Source organism: Sander lucioperca, chromosome 23 (assembly GCF_008315115.2).
Source record: "Sander lucioperca isolate FBNREF2018 chromosome 23, SLUC_FBN_1.2, whole genome shotgun sequence".
NCBI classification, from domain to species: domain Eukaryota; kingdom Metazoa; phylum Chordata; class Actinopteri; order Perciformes; family Percidae; genus Sander; species Sander lucioperca.
The window spans coordinates 8,311,488-8,333,989 of record NC_050195.1 but is presented as its reverse complement, the minus strand read 5'-3'; the positions used below and the strand labels follow the sequence as shown (position 1 = coordinate 8,333,989).

Below are 22,502 nucleotides of genomic sequence, written 5' to 3'. Positions count from 1 at the left end.
CCTGTGTGTTGAGCTCTCTGTTTTAGCTACAGAGTGAGGCATCTCACTTCTGTTCCATCTTTGTTGGGAGTCGCACATGCGCAGTACCTAGGTAAGGAATACTAGCCAGTCAGAAGCAGAGTATGAGGGCGTGCCATGCTAGCAGCTAGGCGAGCATTATAACTTGTGTTACAAAGTGACGCACATTCGCTGGACTACAGTAGAGCTGTTTGGAGCAGTTTGTGAACAGTGTTTTCTGTTGGAGATGGTAAGTCCCTTTGGGGTGGACTTTGGGCTTTTTCACTTTGTAAACCTATAACGTGCACAAAAAAAGATATATAACACAATAAAGGGAAGGGAAAAAGCCAAAAAGCATAATATGAGCACTTTAAACAAAATACCCCAACATGGGCTCCTAAATGCAAAATACAGTAGCAGTCTGAAAACAGTGTTAAAAGTGTTTTTAGGGTGGACTTTTCCTTTAAATGGGTCTTATTCCAGGAAGCTTCTGAGTGTGCATGCTTCAGGTCCAGCCCAGCACAGTACAGTACGTAATTCTACCAAACCAGCACAAACAAAAGTCTCTAAAACTAGAAACTGAGACTAGTTGATTTAAAAAAGACCTGTGCTTATTGTTCTCTGCTGTTAACATTCACTGTACAGAAAAATATCATCATATACGTCAAGTGTAAGGCTTGATATAATACAATGTATGGCATTCAATGGCTATTAGATGGTCTATGAGACACTGTGCAGGCGGTATAAACATGGCACAACAAGCAGGATGAAATACTGTTACTCATGAAGAAACTATTCTGAGGCCTCGGTCCATGTCAGAAGGAACAAACTGATGAAAGTCGTCCAACGTAAGTATTTATAGAGCACAAAAGCTAACATGTAATACTTAAGAATCAGTTTATCATCCGCCCCCGAGCCAGCTGGAGTGGCATAACCAATCAGCTCGTAGATTGATGTGACATGAGGGCCACACAGGCATCTCCTCAGAAAAAGTGTCATGCTGCACTTGTACACTGCGGCTGTCAAGTTGTTCCTACTCTCCCCTCTTGACAACGTCCATCACTGATCGCAACCCTGATGCATCAAAACGTCCGCTGCTGCTTGTTCAACTCTTTTTTTTCCAGAATCAGGAGAAACTCAAACATGTGTGAGTGTGTGAGTGTGTTTCACTCGTCAGACGTGGGTTTCGATGTAGGAGTGTGTGTGAGAGAGCGAGGGCGTGAGGGGCGGGCCAGGGTCTGATTCAGCGGTCGAGTCTGGCTCCTGAGAGAACAGCTCCTGATAGGCTCTTTTCCACTCCTGGAACTCTGCCGACGACAGCTGGGGATTGGCCAACAGCCTGTCAATCAGCGCTAGCTCCCCCTCCCTGTCCTAGGGGGTGGGGGTGCAAAAACAAAGGAGGGGGGGAAGGGAGGGGGGATCACTTTTTTTTAAATTTTATAATTTTAAACCACTAAACTTAAAAACGCAGACACACGTGAAGCAAGACACACATTTAGCGGGATACAGTTAGTTTTGGGGAGAATTCTCATTTGTTACACTAAGACCACTCATTTATTCTTTTGTTCTGGAGAGTTTGGCTACTGCAACTACTCTAATGCTACACTGTAAGCAAGGAAGCCTTCATAAGGGGTTAACAGGGTGCAACAAATTATATTAATATAGATATCATTTATCAATGCTTTTTTTTATAGATATAAACTATTAATAAGAACAATATTTGGGTTTGGGATTATCAAAATAGTTGCCAGTTAATTTTCTGTCAATCGACTAACTTAAGTAATTATTTTAGCTGTACTTAAACATGCTGTTGGGTAATTTATCATTTGTTATAAAGGGACAGTTCGTATATCTTGAAGTGGGGTTGTATAGGGTACTTATCCATAGTCAGTGTATTAGCCACAGTAGATGGCGGTTGGCAGGCCCCCAGTTTGGAGAAGCAGGCACGAATACTGACACAGAAGCTAGTCAATGTACTGCTGTGGATGGGGGCAGCAGCTAAACGTTGTTTTTTTTTTTTAAAGGACCACCTCAAAAAGTGTCAGTTTAAGCTATATTAAGAATATTTTCACTACTTTACCTTGCCGTCAGACAGCCCTTTACTGACGGGGAACTGAAGCTGTTATATCCATCGATGCTCTCTTCAAAGCCACCAGACCTCTTTTACAAAAACATTTCATTCATTCATTTCATTCATTTCATTCATTTCAGTCATTTTACCTCGCAGAACACGGGGGTTGCTGGTCTACCTCAGCCTCAATCGGTTATCGTGATATTTTGGTTTAAAAAAAGGGTTAATAACTAACAAAACTAACAAACTAACTAACTGATCGAGGCAGCAGTAGACTAGCATATCCCGTATTCTGCACCGTAGAATTCACTGTTTTCGTCAAAGCAGTCTGGTGGCTTTGAAGCAACCATAGATACAGTATATACAACGGCTTCAGTTCAAAGGGATGTCTGACGGCAAGGTGAAGCGGTGAAAATATTCTAAATATAACGTACACTTAAAACTGATATTGATGTTTTTAGGTGGTCAAAATATATATTTGCTGTGTGGCCCCGTCCACAGCAGTACATTGCTTAGCTTCCGTGTTGGTACTCCTGTCTGCTTCTCCAAACTGGGAGAGCGTCGACGGACATCTACTGTAGGTAGGCAATACACTGACGAAGGATAAGCACTTCATACCCTCCCACATTCAAACTATTTCTTTAAGTAAAGCTGTAAATGTAGTGAATCAAAAAGTACAATATGTCCTTCTGAAATGTAGTGAAGCAGAAGTAAAAACAAAGTCCAAGTATCCCAAATCTGTACTTGACTACAGTACTTGAGTAAATTCAGTTAAACCACTAGATTGTAGCTGGTTGATTTGGTTTTGACACATGAAAGATATAGAAGAAAAAAAAATGCCTTTGTTGTTTCCACAGCAGCCACTGCGGATAAGTCGCTGCTGCCTGAGCACAACCTGATGCCTCGTAAACAGCAGTTAATGATCTTCGTTTTAATCCAAACTCCCCCGACAAAACTTGGTGTATTCCTTTAAGGGACGCCAGGCAGGGAACAAACATGTAAGCTCCTCCACCCAACCTGCACCAGCAGACATGTGCAGCCAAAGCCACAGACCCTCGCAAAAAGCTACTGTAGCGACTAAGACCCCCACGCCCTTGTCAACCATCCCCTCCCACGTACACGGAGGAAGCAACAAAGATACACACAGTCTATAGAGACAAAAAGAAGGGAAAAAAAACAGCCACAACAAAAGAGCCATTCACAGGCACCCAGCCCAGACACATAACCACTGCTCATATAGCATAAAGCCACAGATGGCTGCTTGACAAAGCTCTCAAACCAAACCGAGGAGACAGACAACAGATGACGGCACTGAAGCTAACAAGACAGAGACAGTGTGTATATAGATGGGTGCATATGTGTACATCAGGGTCAGATCATGGTGTATAACAGCTAAAAATGTATGTGAAAGTATCCCTCTACAAAATAAAAGGAGTAGCGTTTCATCCATTTCACCCAGCTCACATGTAATGTTGTTAAGTGGATTTGTTTGTGAATGTGGGCCAAGAATCAGTTCACACTGGAAAAAAAGCAACTACTAAACTAAACTAAAGCATTGTTAAAAAAAAAAAAAATTGCCTCATCTTCTTTTGCAAGAATTGCAACAGAACATGGGATATCAGATATGAGTGAGATATGAGGTATACTGCAAATTAAAGGTAGAATTGTCGCCTAATTAACCACATGGAAATCTTAAGTATTCTAACTTTAATACAAAACAAATCTTACTAGAATTTATTTTTTATTTGCAATAAAAGAAATTCAATAAAGTCGTCTCAAGAAAGGACTGAAATGTCATTTAATTCTTTCCTTGGTGTGTGCAAGATATCCATGTATATGTGCTTATGTGTATTTGCACATGTATGCCTCCTGCACATGTGTCTGTGTGTGTTAACCAACCTTCAGCGTGGAGGTGAGTATACGGAGGCGGTGCAGACGGTCGTTGAGCTGAGGGTCGGCGGCCCGTCGCAGGAAGGACTGCCTGCAATCTGATTGGCCTTTGCCGTCTGATCCGCGACCCAGAGGACACACGCCGCCCTGCTCGCACGCACGAAACAGGTCGCCCAGGGATGCACCCTCGCTGCCACCTTCACACAGTCAGAGAGAAAGACAGCGTCACACACTTTATCAATCAAACTTTATTTAAAGTGTAAAAATCACCCTTCAACATGGTCTCAGTGCGCTTGACAATTAAAGGAACTTACAAATAACAGACAGCAACAAAACAATTGAACACCATTAAAGCAGTAATAATACACAACACAAAACCAGCAACATAAGAGAATGAGTGAAAAAGCTTTGTTGTGAAGGACGCAGAAAGGATGGTGTGTTATGGTTGGCTATGGTAAAGTTTATATCCACGACGTTCCACTTCCGGGATTGCTCCATTGCCATTGGAAATTTGGTCTTTTTTCGGTTGGAAATCCGTTACCTTCCGCTTTCTTTGTGTTGTAATTCTAAACTCTGGTGGATTTATGAGGACTATGGTTAATTGCTCCTCTCTGCAGGGTAAATCCAGACAGCTAGCTAGACTATCTGTCCAATCTGAGTTTTCTGTTGCACGACTAAAACAACTTTTGAACGTACACGTTCCACCAAAACAAGTTCCTTCCCGAGGCTATTTTGCAGCGGCACCGTGGCTCTGTCCGGCGCTTAGCAACCCCAAGACAATTGGGATTGGTTTAAAGAAATGCCAATAAACCAGAGCATGTTTTTCTCCCATCCCGGAATGCTGTGTGGACTAGCCAGATCCTCCTCAGCAGCGCTGTGGAGGAAGGTCTGGTAAAGCGAGACTAGCTATAGTATAATGAGTAGAGGTGGCTTTTCAATCTAGATTTAAAAATGTCAACTGAGTGAGCTTCTTTATCATGTAGTGGGAGGCCATTCCAAAGACGAGGGGCACGGTAGGAGAATGCTCTATATAACCAACTGATTTTTTTCTTTACTAGGGGAATGACCAGGAGACCAGCATCAAGGGAGCGGAGAGTGCGTGCCGGTGTATATGGTGTAATAAGCTCAGATAAATAAGTCCATATGTTAAAAGAAGAACCTTAAAATCAGCTCTAGCTTGCTCTGGGAGCCAGTGAAGAGAGGCCATGATGATGATTTAAACCTTCCTTCGCCTTTCCATTATGGTGTCAAATGATTCGAAGCTAAAGGCTAAAGAGCTGTCATAATCTGATTAGATTGAGTTATGTCTCAGAGCAACCACTGGAGGACAGCCGCACACTGACTTGCGTTAATGATAATAAAGTCCTGTTCTCTCTTTCCCTTCAGCCTCAGGGATGTCCTCTCCATTTTGGCGGTTTTATTCCCTCTGCTTGGCTGATTAAATTGGAATGCACATGGTTATTATATTTCATTGTTTACTATTTTAGTTTGGCACTTTTCTTTCCGTACGCCGCTGGGCTCACCTTGGCAACCAGTGCACCATTGTCTCATTAGCCTCATTAGATGTGAGTGTGTGTTACCATACTCGATACTGATGACGACTTAAATGGAAATATGTCTGCCTGAGAGCGATTTTATTTCTGGCACATGTACTGACGTCAAGTCTTCACCTCAAAAAAATGTCTCTGGTGGCTGTCATTCAATGTGAGACACAATTTTCCTTTTCTGCTCTTACCTGACACCCACCCACCCACACAATACAAGGCTACAATTATTTTCTTTCTCCTCTGGTATGATTCCATGTGTTTCACAATACATGCATGTCCCTGACTAAACTCACCATTGTGCGTTTTCTGTTCTTCTTTCGCTGGGGGCGTGAGGAGTGTGTGTAGGTTGCTGTCTCGTGGCAGTGTGAAGCTGCGGGGTTTCCCTCCCTGGGTTGCCATAGGAATCAGCCTCTGCCTCGCCATGGGCAACGGGACATTCCTCTGTGCCGGAAGAGTGTAAACGGCTCCGGCCATCATAGTCCCGCCGCTCGGACTGGGCTCAGCAAAGACGGCGTCCTCTGTAACGTCGAGAATAACAAGGAATAAGGCAGAGCAGTTTGCATTTTCTGTGTTCTGTTCAATCAAAATAAGCAACTATTGACCGCATCACACATTTTTCAGTATTGTACACAAAAGATGTATGCACAAATACAATTCACCAAACATGTATTAAAGAATATAACAATAAAAAAGTAAAGAAACAACTAAAAATATTCGAAATCCAACAAACACCTCTCCAGCAACTATTGTATTGATACATTTGGTGCACCATTTAATAATATCTTGTGTCAGCTAAATTCTCTATGGAGCAATGCCCTACTTGGAGGAAGACCACCAATCACACAAACTGTAAAAGTACTGCAGCAAGCATGACAACAAACCCACACAATGCATTTTTCAGTGTCAAATATGTGGATCAGATGCTTGACTCTGACCTGAATATAATGGTAACACATTAGAGGCTAAAACTCCCTATAAATAGTATCATTTAAAGCATTTTATCTAAAAAAAAAGTAAGATAGTCATCAGCTGGTTGGATCCATAAAGCATGTGGTGTATGAGTGTGTTACCTAGTGGTCCAGTTTGTAGGTAGTGCAGTCCAGCCTCAGTCAACGGTGTCTCAATCAGGTCCTGCCAGGAACGTCTCTGAGACGAGGAAGAGCGGCCCGGAGAGCCCGTCTCACTGCTGCCCCCTGCCGGACTGGAACGGTACTACAGGAACCAAATAGACAACTAGAACGTAGAAGTATTTTTCAGCAATATTACTCTTAACGTTACATGTGCAATATGTTTTTTTTCGGAGAGTTTTCTGACCAGAGGTGAGACTTTAAGAAGAAAAATCATCCATGTGTCCCCAGTGGATCATAGTAACTTTATTTTGATGTATATGCAAACATTGTTGCCTATGTCTTTTATTTGAATATGGATGCCAGGAAAAGTAACTACTGGGGATCCAAATAAACAACAAACAATCCAGAGGAAGAGGGCTCATTTCTCATTCATAACAGCACTATAGCAACAATAGTATTAGTCTTCGAAACTTGTGGATTTGGTAAATTTAAAGAATCATGAATAAATGAATAAATAAGACCCTCCAGTGGCTCCTCAAGTTTGAAATATTAATTATACCCAACACTACTGAAGGGTTGCAGGAACAAACATACTGAGACTTTACCTTCAGAGCCTTGCTCGCAATGGGGCTAAAAATGTACATTTTGTCTGGAACAAAAGCCATTTTAATAATTTCTAAGGTAATTAAAATCAAGAGTCCCTACGGGTAGGATGGATGTAATCAGCTAATTGTGTGCCACTTACATTACGACGTGACACTGTATGCTAATTTGTCATTTTAGCCTGAAACTCACAGAAATAAAGAAATCAAAATAAAGAGTGTTCATTCTCTGAATGTGGCAATAAGCAGCTGAATTGAATTGAAAAGGCAGTCATTCAAAAAACAAGTGTTAATTGGCATGAATATTCACAGCAAAATGAATGCAAATCAGGCCTAAGTTGTTAATATATAACGCGCACCTCTACAGCATCACATCTGTACTGCACGTCGCTGCTGCTGCTGCCCCCTGGTTTCCTCCCGCTGTGTGTGGTGCTTCCCCCTAGAGGACCAGGGTGGTACTGCGGCTCTGCAGCCACCGCGGGAGGCTCGCCGCAGAGAAAGTCCTCCTGGGAAGAGCGAGAACGAGATGTCTCGGTGGAAGACAGTCGAGTGGTCCGGCCTTCCAAAAAGGCACTCATCTAACATACAGAGAGGGAAGATGGAAAATGTGGCAGCCTTCAATTGACCGCCTAGTCTCATTCAATTGTATATATTACACTTAAAAAAAGAATTTCATCCGGCGAGAAGGCAGGGTGATGATTATATTAGTGTATGAGGGAGAAAGTAAGACACAGGAAGAGTAAGAATAAGTAATGAGTGTTTGTAGAATAGGCAAACTATTTATTACAAGCATTTTCAGATCATAATTCCTGTGTGTTTCTGATTATTTAAAATAAAACAGTGCTGTAATAGCAGTTGTTTTAGCTTTTCATTTTATCTTAGGCTAAAAAAATACAAGACATTTAATGTGGAGCAAAGCAGCGTGAAGGCCAATTATAGCATCAATTATACCAAATTTAGCCGCACCACTCCCTGCAGGCTAAATTAGCAAAAACTTTAACCGTTAAAATGAATTGCGGCGGAGCACTGAGCGTGATTGTTGCCTTCAAGTACAGCATGTACTTTATATGAGTGTGTAATATAGCTGTGTGTGTGTGTGTGTGTATGTGACTCACTGATGGAGGCCGTGGGTAGGTATCATATGGAGGTGGGGGACTGTCCTGTTTGGGGCTGGAGGTGGTGTCCTCCTCATGTTCACTCTCACTCCAGTAATCTGCAGGAAACCCACACAAAGACAGTCAGAAACACCATCCATTCACCCATCCATCCACCCATCCATGAATACTATATAAGTATAAGTGCAATAGGAATAGCAGTATTAGAGCCTAATGTTCAATCAGAATTACAACACAGCTATCAATGTGCAGCGTATTGAAGTTAAACATAACATACGGATCCATCCATCCATCCATGAATACTATAAGTGCAATAGGAATTGCAGTTTGGTACATAAAGACAATATCCTTGGCAACCATCAGCTGAAGTGCCCGTCAGCAAGTCACTGAATGAACCCCCTCACCCTGCTCCTGGCGTATCCTCTCTCGCTCGGCGTAGCCCACAGCGGCCATGTTGAGACGACTCAGCCATCTAACAGAAAGGAGGAACACCCAGCAACAGAGAATCACGATTATATTACAGTATCTCAAAAACAATCACTTTCAAATAGTTTGGATTTCGCTTATTTGCTTTCTTGCCGAGAGTTAACTGAGAAGACTAATACCACTCATATCTGTCAAGCCTGGAGCCAGTTAGCTTAGCATAGCTTAGCATAAAGACTGGAAACAGGGCGATACAGCTAGCCTGGTATTGTCCAACTACTGTATAACAAATCTGTCTACCAATGATGAACATGTTATATCTTGTTTGTTTAAATCTGTATAAAAACCAAACTACAAATTGGGGTTTTAAAGCCAGGCTAGTTGTTGCCCCTGCTTCCAGTCTATATGCTCTGATAATCGGCTGTTGCTTCTTCTCATCTAACTACTTTCTAAATGTCTAATAGACTTATTTCTCTTTAAAAAAAAAAACAGTAAAAACATTCTTATTGTTTCCGCTGTGATTCAACCTATTAGAGGAATTTTGTAAAATACCCAATTGAAACGCAATGAAAACATCTATTTCTGATGTTTTAACAAAATCCTTTGTGCAGTAACAAAATGATTATGTAAATGACAGCACAGTTTGGGAGAGCCTATGCACAGGTCAAAGTTTGAGCCTCTATGGAAATATATCTTGCAAATTATGTTTTTCATACACATCACTGCCCGAATAAAAACAGGCCTTTATTTTTTATCATCAAATAAAACACAGTTGCTTTGTGCTTTGGGGATCGTAAACAGGAAGCTGCACTCCTGCCACCCAGCAGGGAGTTTGCTCTTCTGCGTAACCTTCCTCCGTGTTTACCTGTTCATGTCATCCACTCCATCTGCTGCAAAGTAGAAACTCTTGACCTTGGGGTGGCATGCTTTGAAAGCACTAGAGAGAAATGGGGGGAATAGTGGGAGTTATTTTTGCAGAAAAAAAGCATTTATACATCATTGCATATAAACTGCACATGGAATAAACATTAAACACAGAAATATGCACTAAACAGCAAAGTAAAGTTTTTAAAGGTCCCATGACAGGCTGCTTTTTGGATGCTTTTATATAGGCCTTAGTGGTCCCCTAATACTGTATCTGAAGTCTCTTTCCTGAAATTCAGCTTTGGTGCAGAATTACAGCCACTAGAGCCAGTCCCACAATGAGCTTTCCTTAGGATGTGCCATTTCTGTGTCTGTAGCTTTAAATGCTATTGAGGAGGAGAGAGGGGGGCAAGGTGGAGGGTGGGGGTGTAGCCTTGACCAACTGCCACTTTGCTTGTTTGCAAGCCATGATGTCTCTCTCTTTCTCATGGGCGGGCCAAATTCTCTGGGCGGGCAAAGCAGAGAAAGGGGAGGTAACCTTGCTCTTTATGACCTCATAAGGAGGAGATTCCAGATTGGCCCATCTGAGCTTTCATTTTCTCAAAGGCAGAGCAGGATAACAAGGGCTCGGTTTACACCTATCACAATTTCTAGCCACTGGGGGACTGGCTGGGGGAACTCATATTAATGTTAAAAAACCTCATAGTACTGTGAGTAAGTGAAATTTTCATGCCATGGGACCTTTAACGTGCACTTACTACTTCTTGCGACATTCACTAGCCCGGTCGATCTTAAACTCTGGAAGACTGACGAAACCCTCTGCCTTCTCATCCTGAAAGAAAAATTAAAGATATCAAGAGAAATACTAAGTTAATGGGACGTGTGAATTAAGGAAAATTCCAGTTTATTTCAATGTGATTTATTTCCCATACATGTGACTATTGTGACTCTATGGGTCATGCCACCTTTGCACTCGTAGTGGAGAATCAGGGAAACGAGGACTCGATCAGAACAATGTACTCATACCGCTGTCCAAACAAACATGATTTTTAGATGAATAATTTCACTTGTCTCAGAGCTTGATCGAAAAGTCACCGCCTGGAACGGCCATGATGACTTACTACAGATCGGGGTACATCCGGGTCAGTTTGTTTACATGTGTGAAGCAGTAGTTAATAGAAAGCATTTATTATGTAACCTAAAACCATGCTAGCCGAGTCTCTGGACTGGACTGGAATCTAACAACTCCAGTATGTATTTTCGGAGCAATGAGCCTTCGGAACAGTGGGATTTTGTTTTCGGGATGACGGGTCGTCGGACTAATGGGCTTTCGGTCCAGTGGGACATTTTTCGGACTATTGGGGTTTCGGAATAATTGGCCGTCGGACCAGTGTGAAGTCCCCCTTAGTTTAGTGTTAGCATGCTAACATTTGCTAATTGGCACTAAACACAAAGTACAGCTGAGTCATTCGTTTTTCAGGTATTTGGTTATAAATTGAAGTACTGAAAAGAAGTGAAAATTTTGACCTAAAGTCACTATTTTGAAGAAACAACTCACACATCCAAAAATTCTTCTGTGCAGGTGCGTTGGAAGATAACAAACTTGGAAACAAAGGAACAAATCCTGCACTCTGCTCTTGCTATAGCGCCATCGTTTATTTACAAAAAAAAACGTTTCAGTCCCTCCATACCTTCATCACTCTTGATGAAGGTCCGGAGAGACCGATACGTTAGTTTTTTGTAAATAAACGTTGATGCTATAGCAAGAGCAGAGTGCGGGATTTGTTCCTTTGTTTCCAAGTTGTGTTTGACCTAAACTCACAAAAAATCACAAATGTCAACCTCATGGTGGCGATAGCTAAAAGGTCAGGGGACAGCCACATTTACTAGGATTCATCCTCTAGGATCTGTGGATTTTTGTAACAGATTTCATGCCAATTCATTTAATAGTTTCTGAGATATTTCAGTCTGGACCAAAGTGATCCTAGACCCTAAACCCTGGCCGCTAGCATCGCTAAAGACCATGAGGTTTGACTTTGAAACATTTTAAAGACTTGAGAGAACTTAAACTTGACACAAATCTAAGCTAAAGTCAGGCTGAAATCTCCTTTGCCTACTTCTACTCCAGTCAAAGTCTTCCTGTAGCAGTAATATTCTAGCGTTAAAGGTGCTCTAAGTGATGTCATGCGTTTTTTAGGCTACAACATTTTTTGTCACATACAGCAAACATCTCCTTGCTATCCACGAGCTGCCTGTCCCCTGAACACACTGTAAAAAAAGTGGTCTCTGTAGACAGTCCAGGCTCCACAAACAGCAACAAAACAAACTGTGCCAACCTGCACCACCAAACATAACAAAAAGTATTTCAGCATTCCAGCCAATAACCGACAAGATGGATTTGGGGGTGGGGGTTGAGGGGGTTAGTGCACGGAAGCACGGAATGGAGGGGGAGGGGACGGGATGAGGAGGAGGGAGGGGCGAGCTAGCCTTGTTTTGTTTGAATACTTCGAACGTCAACAAGAAGTGATGTCACCCAACATCGCTTAGAGCACCTTTAAGCTCGACTTCAGGGTAACTTGACACATTGTCTTTTTTACAGAACCAACATAACTATCACAAAAACTTGCTCCTTAAGTGCTTGCTTAAATTACAGCAAGTACAGATTATGACAAATGTCATCATTGGCTCTTTGTCCCAGATACTGTTTTAAACACAATGAAATATGTTAAACTTTTTGGGATGCTGAAATATTTTTTTAGTGACAATAAAGATTCAGATAAGAGGCTGAAAAAGGCGTAAAAAAGGCGTACAAAAACGCACCTCCTCATTGATGTACCAGTACAGGCAGTTGTCCTTCAGAACAAACCAGTACTTCTTCCATTTCTGAGAAAAGTAACCCTTTGCATCTCTCTTTCTCCACAGCCAGCCCTCGCAGTCTCCTCTGCCCAGCGCCTTGCAGGAAACACGCCTCCGACTCAGGGAGGCCAAACTTCGTCCTGGAACAACACGGAGGAAACGTGACAGACAGTGAGTTATAAAATCAGAAAACTGAAAGAAAGCATGAGTTGAAAGCAAGAAACATTGTCATTCAAAAGGTGCTTGTAAGTGCACGCTCACAAAATGCCACATCCTAATGTTGCAATAAATCTTGACAGCAGTTCATTCCCTGGATTTGACAGAACGCTGCTGCACTGCGGTAAGGTAAGAGGTGTTTAAAGAAAATTGGCTGTTCCTTCTGGCATAAAAGCCCTGTAATATTTTTTTTCACAACGGGCTTCTCATTAGAGATTACCGGGGAAACTTGGCTCCCAGTCGAGGGCCGCCAAGAAACTTTTATTATGCTGTATCAAAAGTCTTACGACTTTAAAGGGGGTGCAATTCAATATTCCATTTATTTCTGCAGCAATGGAAAGTGCAGCGTACAGTATATCTCTAAAGGAAACAACTCTATACTCTCTACACAAGGAAACTTGTCTAAAGAGAATCTGCAGACCATTTACAAGTTATATTCTCTGATATAGAGAAAACGTTACATCCTGAAAATGTACAAAAGTGCTTTTCTATTTTCACTTCATTCTCTGTGCAGCAGCTGCAAACTGATGCCTGATGATACCATCACCAATTTAATTTCTGCTTTTAGGAGAGAAAATGGCGATAGCCTCAGCCATGGACCAAAAGGAGTAACTAATATTTCATTACTTGTTTGATAAGGGCGCTACTAAAACGATCATTAAATCATCATCATTACATTCATTTTCAAACTTTGGTTTAACTGCTGTAAACAAACAAAGCTGTCGCCCGAAAAAAGTGCAGATGGAGCTAAAGCTTTCGGAGCTTCATGCGATGGCAGATGGTGAAATAAGTAAAAGAAAATCCATTCCAACATGTTGATCCTCGTTAGTGTGGTGAAAGAAAGAAAGGAAAAAGCTTTGGTCAAAGAGGCAAAGACACTGATGCCAGGGAGTTGGAGAAAAGACAAATAGGAAGTGAAATCACCTCAACAAGAAGAAGCAGAAGCATTTAATGGATTTGACATTATAATAAACACTTTCTCTGATTAAAATGAGAGAAAAAATACCAATCGTCTGAACTATGGTCTCATTTGTTTAAAGAAATAAAACAAAACGTCTAGGTATGCATGTGTTAACAAATACTGCATATTACAATTGTAATGCTCTACAAAGGAAATGTGACCAACACATAGTAGTTTTCATCTTTCCAGTAACACAAAGCGATGCTATATGACCGGATTTTCATCCGTACAGTATAGAGTGAACAGAAGGAGCCAGGACAGAGGAAAGCTGCTTCGCCTGCAGTCCTGTCTGGACTCGTGAAAATCGGAGAAATTAGCATGATGTGTTAAAATGCAAATACAGCGGCCTCTGCACCAAAATGTGTGAAAAATGTCATTTTTTTCCCCCCGACACTGAAATGATTCTGTTGCAGAGACTTAGTAAGTAAGAAGTTAATAACCTGACAAGTCCAGAAGTAAAAAAAAAAATCCCTACTCGTGGGATATAGAGCGCTGCGGTCAGTGAAGATAGTTTTTATTCATATCTCACCACAGTCATTAAACACAACATTGTGACTGATTAGGTTACCAACCTGCATCTTTTCACCTGTGCATAAACCTTAAAAATGACCAAAACAAAATGCGCTAAAGGCACTAATATGACTGAAACACTGCTGTGCTGAAACGATCAGTCAATTAAACAATTAGTCATTATAAGGAAAATAAATCAATAACAATTTTGATACATAACTAAACATTTACAGCGTTTATTAAGCGAAACTTTCAACTATTAGCAAATTCCAGCATTCAAATGGGAAGATTCACTATGTTCCTCTGTTTTACATCAATGTAAATTGATTTGTTTGTTTTTTTAGGTTTCAGGCAGTTGGTTGATCATCGAGTTTTGGGAAATTGTCAGGGCCATTTGTCACTTTGGCGGGCCTTTTGATAGATTAAAAAAAATGACTACTGATCAACACAAATAATAGATAATAGTCATTAGTTGCAGGCCTAGTCCAGAAAACACATCTCTAACTAAATACAAAACACAAATAATAAGTCATTATTGTCTATTGTCAGCCCTATGTACCATGTTATTGACTGATACTGAATAAAGGGTTGTATAATAGGACCGTGTGTAATGAAAGAATCATGATGGTCAACCAAAAATTAAATATTAGCAAAATACGAACCTGCACTGACAGAAAACCCATCTCTGTCTAGAAGAATAGTCACTAGTTTTCTAAAGAAAAGGCAATATTATTTAACTGTGAATTCAAAGGGATATTCCTGGAAGGAAATATGTATTTTGGTGCTTAATATGAGGGAAAATGCAGAAGCTGTGTTCAATGGAGCATTTCTAAATGTTAATGTTTAATAAGTTGCTACCATGAGAGTCTTTTAGTAAATGCACAGCAGGTCTAGCTGCACATGCAAAATATTACAGTTGTTAAAAATTGACTTTTCATTGAAGTAGGAGACTTCTTGCATTCTGCATTGATAAAATGAGCAATATTTGCATATAATATTTGCATATTATTCTAGACTAAGCGTATCTGGCTCAAATTAATATGCAAAGCAGAATATTGTAATGTCTTAAAATCGTGTCTGGATGGGAAATGTGTCTACGGGCAAGAACACAATGAAGAATTAAGTTTCCAATAATAAAAGAATAATGAATGGATTTATTTGGGTTAATATGGAGCCTGTTAGTTAATGGAAATTCTTCTGGTTCTGCCTATGAACACAAAATAACCAATTCAAAGTCTATAATTTGTACCGAAAAACATGTTTTTTTCCTTGAAACTTTCTAGCAAATTACAGACCCATAAAATGAAGTGCTACTGAGATAATTGGTTCAACTGAAGCAGCAGCTGCTCTCGCATTTTTTGTACAATGTCCATTAGCACAGCGTAACTGAGAGAAGTGTGTTGGACTGTAACGGCAACTCGTAAAAAAAGAAAAAGGAAACCAAACAGGTGGCTTCTCTGCTTACCTTTATTCTTCTTCCTGTTCTTTGACTGCAGAGAGGAGGCCTGCTGGTATGTCTGAGAGCGGGTTGGAAAGAAGAGAAGAAGAGGGAGGGTGAGATGAGGACAGAGCAAGCTGTCAGGATGAATCAGTGGCCTTTGTTTTGCTGCAAAGAATCTTGGGATATAAAAGATGACAGAGGAGAGGAGGCAGAAGACACTTGAATACAAAGGGAAACACTCTTTCCCTCATTATCTCTTTCGTACACAGACGTGCACTTATGCTGGGGTGGAAACATGGACCTCATGGAGGACTTTGGTGACTGTCACACCTCTAAACATAGAATAAAGGGACAGGAAGGGAGGGGTGGCACAACAGGGCATCCAGGTGATGGAGGAAAAGAGAGAAAATAGAACGAGCTCAGGGGCCTCAGGGATTAAAACAGAACATTTCAGTGAGCAAAATGTGAAGGACAAACATCTAAAAGAGGGGTTTTTAAGATCTGTATGGGCTACAACTTGAGCCTCATTTTTTGTTTACATTTTGGTAAACTGGCACCATTAATGCCATACATAATGCATTGAAAGTAATTAGCCTCAGGAGTGCCTGTTTGCAGTGCACCCATGGATGTACAGACAAGTATCACTGGATTACTTTGATACTGAAGAAAACTTAAAAATGTGATGTTTCTCAGGCAAGTTCTGGAGTCTTTTTTTCTATGATTTTATGGACATTTATTTGTGACGGACATTGGAGATAACGTAAATGCCATTTGAGATGTGACCTCTCTCGACAGGTCATATGGGGCACCAGATCAGCTCTGATGTCACGATATGACACGCCAGAGCCTGGAGCTCGGCTATTCACAGCCCCACGCTCAGCCAAGACAGATGACATGGGCCCGCCCACACCCACTGATACGCCATCTGCCATCGCAGCACCCGTGCACACTGTAAACACTCACGCACATGGAAACACATTTAATTTCCAAAGAGATGCTGTCAAAATGTATAAGGTCACTGTCTGGACCTGAGAGCTCAGACGGACAGGCAGGGCAGACAGATGTCATGGAAGTTACAGGGGGTAATAACGAGTCAGCATTCGCTCGGATTACACTTCACTACTTTTTCATCATGGCTAAAAGCTCAAATGTTGTTGCTCAAATGAGTCCTGGTTGCATCAGAACAAATCAGAGAGGAAGCAGAGTGTTACCTCATTTAACTAGTGGAAGTTGACGGGGAAGTCAGAGGGGTTTCGTAACCTTGATTGATCCACATTTTGCAGCTATAGAATGCAATCTATCTGCAACTTAAGGAAGAATGAGCTGTATTTTTCACCCTTCAAGTGCTGGTAGTACCTTTCTTTATCAAGAGAAGATCAATGCCACTCTTACGTCTGTACATTAAATATGTAGCTGCAGCTAGTTAGCTTAGCTTAGCATAAAGACTGGAAACAGGGGGAAACAGCTAGTCTGGCTCTGTCCAGGGGTAACAAAATCTGCCTACGAGCACCTCTAAAGTAACCTGACGAGCCAGATGGTTTGTTACTTAGAACCCTCTAAGAAGCCGTCATTGGAAACTGTTTGGAAAAGGGCAGGCACTTTCAAAAAAATACCTGGCAGGTGACTGGATGAACCACCTGTCTATCACATCCACCATTGTTGTTTAGAACGAACAGTTGTGACCATCACGCACACCTAAACCACGCCCGTAGCTGCTTACTGGACGCTGATTGATTCGGTTGCTGCTGTTCGGACACACATTTTTAGCCTAACAGGTGGATTTTTCGCGTGATGTGTGATCCGGCGATTATCACACGATCTCGTGATAAGAGGTGAGAATCCATCTGCCGTGCGAGGAAACCTCTGAAGCTCACTAATAAATATGCTAAATATTGTTTGTTTGATCCGTACAAAAAGTTCTTGGCCTAGCTGATGTAAATAAAACATATGTTGAGGAAGAGACAAAATGAGTGACTTACGTGATAAATGGAGGCCGGGTCTCTCGGTGGAGAATTTCTTTGATTTGTCTGGAGGACGTAGTGGGAGGGGCTTTGGCTGTGGTGGCTCCGCCTTTTGGCACGTTTGGCCGTGTCATTGGTCCGTTTGCCCGGGCGAGCTGTGTGGGAGGAGTAGTCATCAGAGCCGGTCCTCTCGTCCACGCCGGACAGTCCCACGTAACGCATCAGTGACGCTTCTGTGAAATCATCCAATCAAATACATACAAACATCAAGGGTGAGTTAAAACCTTTACCTGTAGCTTAAGTGCCCACATTAGACTTATAATAATTGTGTCTACAGTATCTTGTGGTATTGATCTTCTCTGTTATATGTTCTGCATCAGCTAGTCTATCAGGAGTCTTAGTGGGTTAATTAGAGACTACATTAAAGACTAAGACTAAATAAAAACAAAGTGCTAAAAGATCACATCGCTCAAAGATTCATTAATATTAAATCATAGTGTTAAAGAGAAAAAAAAAAAGACTTTGACCTTTAATCACGGAATCATTATTGAGCTAATCAGTTATTCTTAAAATAACAGTACGAATATCTGTAAAGCCTTCGGATGTGATCAACTGGAAAATGCACAATGGTAATTACAGTTGTTTCATGCCCTTTAGTTTTAGCACCAATATCAGGCTGATTATGGAAAATGTGCAAAAAGTCTGCCCATTGTTTCTATCTGAACAACAACTGGCTTCCAAAACAACGTGTATGCAACATCAAATGAGCATTCTTTCATCTGCCTCCTCTATGGTGTTTTGGTTTGGGTTAAGGTAACCAAAAGATCACGGTCATGCACCCCCCCACCCCCCACCTCGGACAAGTAGACACAAATGTCCTTCTTGGCAATTGACGGACTTTATTAAAAAGGTACCTAGTGGAGTTTTTGACAACTAGCGAGCACTATGCAGCAATGCTTTTTACTGTTTGTATTACACACGAGTTTCACGCTATTCCACTTATTATTTTTTTATTTAACTGTTCTGGGACCGTAAACCATGAGTACTCTGTGTAAAAGAAAGAAATTCGGATATGTTACATGGGAGCCTGCCTATAATCCCCTTTATATATGAAGATATAAAGGTGAGTGAGCCGGCGATTTGACAGAGAGGGCAAATTCACCGTGGAGTAAAGTGTACAGTGATGAGTGAGGGGTCTGCAATTTGAAGTAAACCTTAAAGCTCCATGATACACAGCATCCAAAATCTGAAGACACTTTGATGGGGCATTCATATACAACAGATCACCATAATCAATAATAGAGAGAAATGTGGCATCGACTAGCCTTTTTCTGGCAGACACTAGGTTCTGTATATGAAGCTTAAAAGAAAGGTGATCATCAATTAAAAATCCTAAATATTTATAAGATGAAACGACCTCATTGTTTTACCCTGATCAGTAACAATATTCAGGTCTAACTCATTCTTCCTTGAATTTGAAAAGACCATTACTTTGGTTTGTAAGCATTCATATGCCTTCCTAATGGTAGCTGCACAACAATAAATATTATACAGTGTGTGTATATATATATATATATATATATATATATTTAATTATTGCCAGTTGCTGGTGGTATCAGGGCAACAAACGTAGCAATGTGCCAACAAAGGCATTGAAGAAGAAGAAGAAGATTGCAAGCAAGCAAACATCGATGTAAACAATGCACAATTTAAAATATTTAAAAAAAATTTGTTTGATGGAGGAAGGAAATGCACACATTTGTCTGGCCTCAGGATTCCACATGCTTAAATTCCGCAGCCTTCTTTTTTTTACTCTCCCAAGTTGCAACACTGAAAGCTAACCGTTTTTTGGAACATATCCAGTTAATTATCCGAATGTATAGTAATAAATGAAAGGCACAAACTGGGACTAGTTGATAGCTATCTTACAGCTAATGTCTGTATAGTTGGTACACTGGCTCTTTGGGGGGTTAATAAACATGTGTGGGACGTCACCCATTGGATTGATTGGATGTTTTATTCATAAAATAGTGATGCCGTGGCGGCAAGAAAAATGAGGATGATAGCAGCTAGCAGCTGACCTGATGACAGCAAGGGCCACAGGTTAAGAGGTCCCAGAGGTTTGGCCTACTAAGTAGCCTGCCTACAATTTTAAGCGAGAACAAAAATACAGTTTTTATACAGACTTTTGTATACATTATATATTCTAGTGTATTATCATAATTTGTTTAACATGTGCAAATATTTTTTTTTTTTACCTCAACCTCAAACCAGATAAAGACTTCTGCACCCCCTGTGATCTTTGCCGCCCCCCTGAGGGGTCCCCGGACCCCAGGTTGGGAACCACTGCCCTAAAGCATACCCTGCTATATCGTCTAGTTTACTCTAAATGGGAATATAATTTACAAAACGAACAACAGTCTGTATTGAATAAGACTTGAAAATAGGGATTGAGACCATAAAGTTATTAGGAAAATGTTTACGGAGGTAATAAATCAAGTGAGAAGTAGGGTCATTTTCTCATACACCTCTATACAATCGGACTTCTCTTTTGTAACTTCACTTTTCAGGTTGCCGCTTGTGCTTCCCAGAAAATCATTGGTTGCTTGGAACAACCAGTGTAAACATGTAGTATTGTACCAAGTTTTATCAAAATGAAAACATTATTTTTTGAGATATGTTTGGTGGACTGATGGATCCCCAGCATGTGTTGTCATGTCAGGGACAATAATTATGCTGTGAGAGAACATGTCCAAGCATGTGTGTGTGAGTAAATCTGTATGACTTGAGTGTTTATTACATTTGTTCTGGTTCACTGTTTTTAAGTCTCTTCCATTTTATTTATTTTTTATTTTTATTTTTTATTATTATTTTCTTCCTCTTCATCGCTCCCCCGGGTGGAGGAAACTCAGGTTTCACCAGCTTTCTCTCCTCACAGTTCCCACCCTGTCCTCCCCTGGTTGCTAGGCAGCGGCCAGAGGAAAGTGAGACACTGAGAAGAGCTGCTGTCAGCGTCGCCATGGCAACTGCGTGAGTGATTCAGGTGCAGGTCAGGGAGAATAGTCTTTTTTTTCCTGTTTCTGCCTCCTCTCATACCTCATTTTCTCCCTCCTCCTCCTCCTCCCATCTCTCTCTCTTTTATTCTTTCTCCCTTCATGCCTGCCTTTCATTTTCTCTCCCTTTGTACTAACTGTCTACCTTACCCTTTTTCCTCTCCTTCTCTTCTCATCCCCTCTTATTTCATTTCTCTGTGATGCTAATCACAGGGAGAATTAGAGGAAAGGGATGGAGGCGCATTGACACACACACACACACACACACACACACACACACACACTGATCTCTTCGTAATACAGAGAGACGGGGAACATTTAACTGAATCTAACAGGCTCTTCGGGAGGTGCACACACACATACGCACTCCACACGCCAGCACTCACCTCTGCGGCTTTCTCTGTTAAGCTTGGCTGGATCTTCATAGTCGCCCACCCAGTTACACTCCACAGGCATGGAGATGGGCCTCAGCCTGCCTACAAGTACACACAATTACAAAACCTAATATTCTCCCTAGAGTTTTTATATTCTGATATGTAGGATTCTTGCAAAGTTTTTATTTATTTGATCCCCGTTGTAAAGAGCTGTATCGCTTTCTGAAACTTTTTATTGACCGCCTCGGGCTGGCAGGTGGATTCCCAGCCTCATGATTGTTTTTTGAAGTGGTTCAACACAGCAGAATGAGATTGAAGTCTCTTTCTCTCATCACAAGAGCGTACCATATGTAGGCGTGGTGCAGTACACGGGCTCCTCCTCTTCTCGCCGGCGAGACTCTTGATCCAGGAAGGAGTTTGGTGACTCAGAGCGCTTAGCAACGCTGACGCCAACGTGGTTACGAGATGCCTCATCTCCAGGCAAGGCTCCTGTCTCATCTCTATGGCAACAGCAGAGGCAGATGGTACAATTGTACATCAAAGTCGAAGCACCTCTTCGCTGTCACCAGTTTCTACTTTCTGAGAAAAAAGAAAAGACTGTACCTGGGCATGTATGGCTCAGCGGGGGGAGGGGGGATGTAAAGGTCCTGGATGGCGGAGCTCTTGGTGGGTGTGCCTGAGGGTGTGGCCGAACTGCTGCCTGGGCTTCTAGTTGGCTGCAGAAAGCAAAAGAGGATATATGGTTAAGGCAATTAATCTTTTCTTTATTTATTTTTTTTTACAGTTTTTTTGAGATCTTTAATGACTTGAATGGATTAGTTATTTTTATGGTTGATTTGGATATTTATTGTCCCATGAGGGAGATTTGTTTTCACAGTCTGTTTCATGCGCATGGCAATATACACGGACAAATACATCAACAGATAACATAAAGACAGGTATACAGACACATTAAAACAACCACATTTACAATGACACCGGATCTATACAAAGTCAGCAAGATAGTTTGTTCAGCAGTGCTATGGCAGAAGCGGCAAAACTTGTCATTGACAATGGTGAGGGCAAGGCGTGGGATGGCTCATTTGTTCAAAGGTAAAATCTTATTTTATGATCGCTTACAATAACTGTTTTCATTTTGTGGTGAAGTCTGGGCAGTTGCCTCCAGACCATGGGGCAACAGAATGTTTAGGTGGTCCATAAATAAGGTGGTGGATCTCATTAATATATTTAGGGCCCTATCTTGCACCCGGCGCAGCGTGGCGCAAAGCCCGACTCAAGTGTCTTTGCTAGTCGCCGATGCAGTTGTCAGTTTCCCGTCCAGCACCCACGTTGTTTAAATAGCAAATGCACCTGTGCCCATCTTTGCGCCCATGGGCGTGCTGGTCTTACAGATGTGTTCAGGTGAATTCTTGCCGTATTGCTATCTTGAGGCGGCGGAAAGGGATCGCGCCATTGACCAACAAAAACCTGGTCTAAAGTCAATAACGCAGCATTTCATTGTTTTTTTTAACAGCAAATTAGTAAAATGCGACTGGGCTCGTGCAGAGCGCG

General features: G+C 41.4%; 1 protein-coding gene across 2 annotated transcripts in view; it reads right to left on the bottom strand.

Moving 5' to 3' along the window:
• Positions 1-238: 238 nt before the first annotated feature.
• Positions 239-22,502, bottom strand: part of cnksr2a (connector enhancer of kinase suppressor of Ras 2a) — a 61,016-nt gene continuing 38,752 nt past the window's right edge. The window contains exons 10-24 of one of the 2 annotated variants that reach the window (XM_031297670.2): positions 21,555-21,667; positions 21,297-21,451; positions 20,964-21,053; positions 17,543-17,757; positions 15,588-15,639; positions 12,400-12,575; positions 10,338-10,411; positions 9,581-9,652; positions 8,697-8,764; positions 8,293-8,390; positions 7,537-7,755; positions 6,576-6,717; positions 5,799-6,023; positions 3,968-4,155; positions 239-1,368 (exon numbers count right to left, since the gene is read on the bottom strand). In XM_031297670.2, coding sequence (XP_031153530.1) covers positions 1,171-1,368; positions 3,968-4,155; positions 5,799-6,023; positions 6,576-6,717; positions 7,537-7,755; positions 8,293-8,390; positions 8,697-8,764; positions 9,581-9,652; positions 10,338-10,411; positions 12,400-12,575; positions 15,588-15,639; positions 17,543-17,757; positions 20,964-21,053; positions 21,297-21,451; positions 21,555-21,667 — 2,085 coding nt within the window. In that variant the 3' untranslated portion in view covers positions 239-1,170. The remainder of the gene's footprint in view (positions 1,369-3,967; positions 4,156-5,798; positions 6,024-6,575; positions 6,718-7,536; positions 7,756-8,292; positions 8,391-8,696; positions 8,765-9,580; positions 9,653-10,337; positions 10,412-12,399; positions 12,576-15,587; positions 15,640-17,542; positions 17,758-20,963; positions 21,054-21,296; positions 21,452-21,554; positions 21,668-22,502) is intronic. The other variant, XM_031297671.2, reaches the window with a different exon arrangement.